Source organism: Otolemur garnettii, unplaced genomic scaffold (assembly GCF_000181295.1).
Source record: "Otolemur garnettii isolate 467f Iridium unplaced genomic scaffold, OtoGar3 scaffold00003, whole genome shotgun sequence".
Lineage (NCBI taxonomy): Eukaryota > Metazoa > Chordata > Mammalia > Primates > Galagidae > Otolemur > Otolemur garnettii.
Genome location: NW_003852398.1, coordinates 18,972,020 through 18,980,475, shown reverse-complemented (window position 1 = coordinate 18,980,475; position 8,456 = coordinate 18,972,020). Strand labels below are relative to the sequence as shown.

At 45.8% G+C, this 8,456-nt stretch overlaps 1 protein-coding gene across 1 annotated transcript in view; it reads left to right on the top strand.

Annotated features, from left to right (window-relative positions):
• Positions 1-7,566: 7,566 nt before the first annotated feature.
• The window catches only part of NIPAL4 (NIPA like domain containing 4), a 15,350-nt gene continuing 14,460 nt past the window's right edge, over positions 7,567-8,456 (top strand). Inside the window, exon 1 of the mRNA XM_023516574.1 lies at positions 7,567-7,876. Coding sequence (XP_023372342.1) covers positions 7,840-7,876 — 37 coding nt within the window. The 5' untranslated portion in view covers positions 7,567-7,839. The remainder of the gene's footprint in view (positions 7,877-8,456) is intronic.

Genomic DNA, 8,456 nt, shown 5'->3' with positions numbered 1-8,456 from the left:
AAATTGATGCCCAGATGATCAAGCAAACTGCTCAAGGGCCCACAGCTAGAGATGGTGGAGGCAACTCAGGTGGCCTGACTCAAGCTTCCCTTTTTAACCTTTATTAACTCAGTATCTGTATCTGTATCTTTATTTAACCCCCTTTGTCTCTCCCCACCATATCCCCGTAGCCCATGAGGCTGGCCCTGCCTCAGACTGGCTGGGAGGAGGTCCTTGATGGCACAGGGGACAGCTTAGCCCCCTGGCCTTTAACCTTTAACCTTTATTAACTCAGTATCTGTATCTTTATTTAACCCTGACTCTCAGCAGGGTTACTCAGCAGTAAAATTAAGAATGAGACTTCATTTACAAAAGGATTCACCACTGGGTAACTGCATGATCTAAGCTCTAAGCCTAAGCTTTCTGGCCCTTAATGATCTTATGTGCATAAATGGACAAGAATCAGCTTCCCTTCCAAGTGGATTCTTTATGGGAGGGAGGATTCCAGGGTCAATGGAGTTTAGAACACTGTGGGTTAAACTAAATTTGGCAGGATTTTTTACAGCAGGACTTCTCAGTGCCTTTAATATGTTAATATACAATGGGCATCTGTAAGAGGGGGGTTGAGGTTATAGCATTTCCCAAATTTTATTGAACACAAAATGTAGAGTGTGTTTCACGGAACACTGATTGGTAAACATTCCTTTATACATTCAAGCAGAATTCTCTTCCCTTTCACTACTTTTTTTACTTTTGCAATGAAAAGGAACGAAAAGGAACTATAAACATTCATCAACTTCTTCAGGCCTGCAGGGGCCATTGGTGCGTTTAGAATGGAGATGAAGAAAGGGAGTTTATTTGTTGAGCACCTACTTATAAGCCAGCTCTGGGTTAGATTGTTTTTCATAATTCTCAAAATAGCCCTCTGAAGCAGGCCTTATTTAAGAAGGTGGCATAATGTTGCAGATGACAACGTTGGCTTTGGAGTCAGATAAGCATGGGTTCACATCTTAGCTCTGCCACTTGATAGCTAGCCACCTTACTTCTCTGCACCTTATGAAATGAATCCTATGACACCTGCCTCATAAGGTTGTTGTGAGGTTTTGCTGATACAATCCATGGGAAAAACATTGAATCTGCACACAGCAAGTATTCAGTATGAGGTAACTTTATTATCACCATTTCCTCATTACTCCTGTTTCACAGATAAAACCACTAAGGCATAAAAAGGGTAAGTAATTGGTCTAACACCACACAGCTTATTACGAGTGGCCAGGATAAGACCCATTTGCAACCCAAATCTGCTCTTCCTCCCCAGAACTTCTGGAAAAGGCCAAACCAATTTTATTTGAGCTTGGAAATAAAACTCCTCTCCCATACCACATCTCACATCACAGGCCGCTCAGGAGGGAGTGGGAATTTCCCTCAGAACTCAGACCGTACAACCCAAGCAGGAGTGTTGACAGATGCACTTGGCAATAACATGCCCATGTCCCAGGGCCCTGACATATGGGCCTGGAGACCTGAGAAGGTCCTGAGCCCACTAGCATCCCTTCAGTAGCTTCTCCACATGAGGAAGTCCCTGGCCGTTTTCCTAAACCTTAAACAGCTCTGGGGGAGCACCCCGTAAGAGCAGTGGCCATTGCACACTTTACAGGCCCAGGAGGCCTCCTGCTCTCCCATGATCAACCTGGGATCTTCCAAGTCCTAACATGGGCAGGAGATGCCTCAGTGGCTGCCACGGGGGAGGGGACAGCAGGGACACAGCACGGAGGCTGAGGGGGCAAAGCCTCAGGCTCAGGTCTGAGTCAACAACAGAAGCGGCTCTTTACAGAAGTTGGTAGGCTGTCTGCCTGTGTAACTTTATGTTTGGAAAAAAGATTTGCTGTCTACCTTCATCCCACCAAGAAGAAAAAGAAAACAAACATGTTTTAAGAACCACTGACTAGTTCTTTATTTTCATTGCACATATTGGGGAAACTGAGACTCAGATGGGAAGGAACTGCCTCAGGTCTCAATGTGCTGGTGACATCTCCTGACATGTTTTGTACTAGCCTCTCAAACATCCAGCCTGAGATGAGTTTATTTTTTAAAAAAACAAAAGGAAAACAATAGTTTGTTGTTCATTTTCGAGTTGACTTTAGATTCAGACTTTAGATTCGTGGCCACACTCAGAGCTCATTGTGTTCCTACCCTCCCGGCTCCCACATACCGAATACAGCAGGTCCAAACGGGCCCGGGGGTGAGCCTCACTATAGTCCCATTCAGTCCCCCAGCACGAGGTTGCTGGCCTGAGATTGCCAGTGACTCAGAGAGCAAGTGGTAGGGGAACAGGGAAGACAGGGCAGCAGGTGCTTTGAGAACCTGCTCAGATCCCAGCTTAGATATTTATTACCTGTGTGATGTTGAGCAAGTCACTTGACCTCACAGAATCTCACTATCATCAGCTGTAAAATTAGTATAACTTCATGTACCATGAAGTTCACGTACCATGAAGTTTTCCTAATGTGGGATTGCTATAAGGATTAGAGGTTATACTCATTAAAAAAAAAAAAAACAAAAAAAACCTGCAAAATAGAAGTCATGCAAGTAATAGTTCCTATCAGCATTATTATTTTAACTATGGTTGGTTTTGATAAGATCTGAAGTTTGTATACATATCATTTATGTGCATTAGGCTCTTTGCACACCCACATGAAGGCCAAGCAATGCTGCACTTCCACATACATGCGTCTGAGTAATGTGACAGGCTTCCACCTGTAGGCAGATGTTCTGATGGGAGAATCCCATAGATGCAGTGGGATCAGTATGAAAATAATGTCAAGAAACTGGCTCTAGTTCTAGTCTGTTACATTTCATCATGGCTCCACTGTTTAATTGCAGACAAGTTACTTAACCTCCCTGGGACTCAGTTTTAACTCTTTACAATGGGAATAATAGCAGTACATAATGCACAGGCTTAGAGTGAGGATTACATGATATATATGAAAACTTTAGTGCATTGGATCATCTTTAAAAATTACCCCCAAAATATTAACTCCTGGTATATCCTAAAGTTTGCCCTTTCTGCCCAGAGTCAAAGTATAGGGGGAAATAAAAGTGCTGGATTGTGATTTGGGGTGAAGTGCTGATTTGGCCATAAATTAGCCAAGTGATGTTGCACATGACTTTGCCACTCTCTGTACCTCAGTTTCCCCAACTGCAAACTAAGGGGGTTGCATTAGGTAAGCCCTTCCAACTCTGACTCTGAAGGAGGGTTGACAGTTGAAAGTTATATGGTTGCCTCCTGTGGTACCCCGAGTAAGAGGCTGTAAAGAGCACATGAGCTCACGTCTGCAAGTGCTTAGCACACAGAAAGGGAACTCAGTAGTAGAGTGTTGTTTTCATAATCATTATTGATGCCAGTTGTACATGAACCTCATCATTGGGCATGGTGCTCTTTTTAGAGCCAGACCAAGTATACATGTGTCTGTTCCAAGCATTATTTCTGATGTCAACAAAGGTTTTCATGAGGACAGTTGCCATCCCAGGGACACACTTGGGTAAGGGTGGACCAGCCTCTGCATGCTGACTGTCCAGATTCTATGATTCCCTGCCAGCCTGAAGGCGGTAACAGCCATCTCTCCTTCTCCATGCTGCCCAGAACAGCTCTTCAGGGCTGGAAAGAACTTCAGACTGTATCTTGCTCAGTCCTCTTACCCAGGGTGGATATGAGAAGGACAAGTGACCTACCCAAGTTCCATAGAGTCTTACTACACCTAGGACCGTAAGGCAGTGTGTGTGGTATTGAAAGGAATATCTGGGTTTGATTCTTAGCTTCTCAACTTGTGGGCTAAGTGTCCTCATAGGACTTCAGAAAATGGTGATAATAACAAAGTCTGCTTCCCAGAGTGGTTGTAAAGATTGAATGAACATGAATATGACATATAGTAGTAAGCCGCCATCAATAGCATGAATATTATTCACATCTCTCTATTCCCCCTCTGATACTCTTTAACCATACCACTCTGGAAACACCCAATATGTTGATTTTTGGATTTCTTTTCAGTTGGGAAGCTGTGTGAAGTAGTAGAATTGGTCTGGTCTGAAAACCTGATGACCTGATTGGGACCCTGACTCTGCCTCTCTGCAACACTGCTGGCCACTTTCCCTCTCTGGCCCTTAGTTTCTTGCTCTATAACAGCACTGCCCAGTAGAAACATAGCATGAGCTACATATGTAATTTAAAATAGTTTAGCAGCCACTTTATAGAAAGTAACATGAATAGGGAACATTAATTATATTTTTTGCTTAACCTACTATATCCAAAATAACAGCATTTCAACACATACTCAATATTAAAAAGTCATTAATTACATATTTTAGAGTCTCTTCTTATTAAGTCTTTGGAATCTGGGTGATTCTCAATACAGGGTGATTTTGGCAATTGTCTGAGAAGGGTTTTGTTTGTCAAAGCCAGGGTGGAGGGGAGTGGAAGTGTGTGAGTGCTCCTGGCATCTAGAAGGCAGAAGCCAGGGATAGTGCAGAACATTCTACAATGCACAGGAGGCCCTACCCGCCGCCCCCAACAGGATGATCTGCTCCAAAATGTTAACAGAGCCTGTTTTACACTTATAGCATCTCACTGTTCAGATTAGCCACTTGTCAAATTCTCAGTAGCCACATGTGACGGGTGGCTGGTGACTGCCATATTGGATGATGCAGATATATAACATCAACTTTTAAACATAAACTTAGAACATTTAAACATAAACTTAGAAAAGACAAGTTTTTAGGTACTTGAGTTTTGCTCATTTTGTGTGTGTGTGTGTGTATTCATCTTTGAGTAATTGGCCACAAGAATTATGGCCAGTTCACCAGTCCCTGGTAGGCTAAGGACACAGCCCATCTGTCCTGGCTGGCCAGACCCTTCTAAAGCTTCCCGCCGTCCCCAGGGAGACAGAGCCTGGGACAGACAGTGAGCTCTCTTGTTCTTTCCTGGGGAGACAATGCTATAGGCCCTGCTACACCTGCCTGACAGGGCCATTGTGGCTTGAGGAGAAAAGGGCTTTGTCAGGACAGCAGCAGAGGAGCCTGTAGTTCAATGGGGCCATTTATGTCTACCCTGGTGAAATGCTCTGATGCCAGCCCTGGGAAGGCCCAGCCCCCTCCTGAAACAGATGGGGAGCCTGAGGCCCAGAGAGGGTGTGGAAGGCTCTGCTCCCTCCACCCTCTCCCACTGTCCTAAAACACAACCTTCATCACACTCTGAAAAGGCCTGTCTCAAAGCACTGGATGAATTCATTAACCCCAGACAAGGGGGCCTCTGGCTTGGACCCTAAAATTTAGTGGCTCCACAAATCACAAATACTTTCAAAAATAAATGTTTTAAAGAACACATATGGGCAGCTCTGTGTCTCAGGATCTGGGCTCAGTTTTAGCAACTGCAATCCTAAACCTTTTCTCTTGTGATTTGAAAAGTCAAGCCACTAAGAGAAGTTGCTAGATCTTGTGTTCTCAAAACATATACACACTCAGTTAACTATGGGAGATGATACATGTATTATTACCTTGATTGTGGGAATCATTTCACAATGTATACCTATATTAAGTCCACATGTTGAACACCTTAAATTTATACAAATTTTATTTGTTAATCATACTTTATTAAATCTGGGGGAGTGGGAGGGTCAGGTCAAAGGGGAATATTCCTTTGAGACAGGCATTTGTCCTATGCCCTATGGAACAACAGCAATTGAGTTTGAATGCAGTGAAGTTTTGAGGGCTGTACCATGGCCAGATTCAGAGTGGACATTGGTTTGTAGCACAGGAGGATATGAATAGCAGAAATGCTTAGGGAGAGAAAAGATAAGTTAAATTCGCTTGTCAAATCCTCCTTCTCAGGTAGCATGGCTGCCTATATTTTTCCATAAGGAAGTATCATTTCCCAGTCTGGCCAATCATCTGGTTTCTTGTTACTCTGTGTTCCACTTCGTGCTGGCCTTGGACATGCTCACCTCCATTTGAACTCTGGACCATAGCCCTCCAAAGTTAGGGGCAGGCCTGGACACACTTAATGACCTGTGCACTTGTATGTATTCTGTTGGCAATGTCAATAACTTCTTCTTTTTAAACTCTGCCCTACCCCGTCCCGTTGGTGGTTCACACTAATGGAAAGGGGTAAGAAGGGGCTGTCTCATTTGACAGATGAGAAAACTGACCTTAATGGAGAATAAGCAACTTGTTCAAAGTAATTCAACAAGTTGGGTAAGCCCCACGCTGGAGAAGCCATCCTGGAGACCCAGCTAGAAGTCCAAAAATGGAAGATGTGAGCTGACAGGACAAGCCTGGGGGCCAGAACAGCACGGTTTATACCTAACTTCCTCATCACTAGCTGTGTTACCTTGGGAGCAAGTTATCTCAGAGTGTTCAAAATATCGTTCTTTCTATTCCTATACAAGATGTTAAAATTAAGGGAAGATGGTTACAAGCATAAAAGAACTCTCTAACTCTCCTGTGAGTCTAACATTTTCTCATAATAAACATTTTTTAAAAATAGTTTTCCCCACCCAGCTGTAACATGGGGAGAGTAAGGGTGCCTACTTTACAGGAAGCTTATACTGAGCTAATGCCTATAAAGGGATTGGTACAGTGTGGGTCTCACAGTGAAGACTCCGTAGTTCAACTATTGAGCCTTAAAAGCTACTACCTCCAGGGAGCCACTGTCTGACAATCACTTCTTTCTCAATAGCTCCCCACCCTCTCCACTCCAAAGCAGGAGTTTAGTTCAGTCTAAAATGGCAGATGGCCAAGTATGACCACTAACAAAATGTTTGATCCTGGCTCTTACACTTCCCTGCTGAGACCCTGGGCAAATTATTCTATCACTTTGTGCCTCAGTTTCCTTTCTGTAAATAATAAAACTATGTATCATGTGGTTGTCATGCGAATTAAGTGAACAGGAATTTTTCAGTACTTAGAACTCTTCCCGGCCTATAGCAAACACTGAACGCAGGCCTGGACTGTTTTTATGATGCCAATTTTTTCTGACGTGTTTTTTAATATTACAGCGACAAATACACTTTTCATGACAACATACACACATGTGTGCACACATTCACACACGTGACTGTAAAATAGTAATTTGGAAAACACTGGTTCCTAGATGGCTGATCTCCTTTTATTTCCCCCATTAATATATAAGTCTGACTTTTTTCGTTTCCTTCTTTCATTTAATTTACCAAGCCCCTAGCATCCATTCATGCGACATTAAAATATACTGAACATGTATTGGGCACCTACTATGTAGCTGTTGCCCATTAGTGCCCAGCACAGAACACACCTATGTCGAATGAACGAATCAGGAAGAAAAGGATGGCGGGAAGAAGGGAGGAAAGGAAGGAATCCAGGTTCCCGACCGGCTGCAGATCCTGCTTCCACCCCCTACACTGCCACTTCTAGCTTTCTAGGGATGCTGCCGCCTTTCTCGCAGTGCAGGGACCCGCGACCTCAGTCTCTGCGGAGGGAAGTGGGTGCCTGCCCAGACGTCCCGAAGGGGCGGCGCCCGGGACCCGCCCCCTGCCTCCCGCCCCGGGTGCGGGGCGGTGACTGGGAGCCCGGCAGCGTCGCACGCCGGGAGCGCACGCTCCCCACTGCGGGCGGCACGAGCGCCGGGCCCCCAGCCCCGGAGTTGCCCAACAAGCTGGGTGACTCCTCCCCAAAGACCCTCCCCTCGGGGGCGCGTCATCTCCCAACCCCTGGGTCCAGACCCCGGCGGCTTCTCGTGCGCGAACTACGCCGCGGACAAGTCACGGCCACCTGTCCGGAGCCCGGGAGCCTTGGCCCCGTCCGCCCGCGCTTCGGTCGGTGCGCCCAGGGCCCATGGAGCTGCGGGTCAGCAACGCCAGCTGCGAGAACGGTGCGTGCGGAGGGCAGGGACCCGGGCGGGCTGCGTGCCTCGCGCTTTCCCCTCCCCTTCTCAGGCTGTCCTGCCTCGGCTCCTGGGAGACTTTCAGCAGGAGTTGGGTCCCACCCATACTCTAAGATCAGGTTCAGGCTGAGACTTCGTCTCTATCTTGGCGGCTGGGGTGGCTGAGAGGGGTAAGGGGTTGAAAGGGACATACTGGGGAGGAGAGGAGGTAGTTTGGACCAGACAGCTTGAGATGAGGGGGGGATAGGGGGAAGGCAGATGGTTCCTCTGGGTTTTTAAATGTGTAGTTGCTTCAGATTTTGGTACCTGCCCAATTTTGACTGTATCTCTGGATCACTGAGGGCCACCAAAGGTGGACAGGAGAGGGGCACAGAGACTTACCACCCCCAAACCCACACACATCTTTGAGAAAAGTAAAGAGCCTCAGAAAATGATAAGGAAAAATCTTCGGCCTCATGTTAAATTCTTTTTTTTTTTTTTGTTAAGACAGAGTCACAGGCTCAAAGGAGTAGGGCCCTGGCCCCATATGCTGGAGGTGGCAGGTTAAAACCCAGCCCTAGCCAAAACT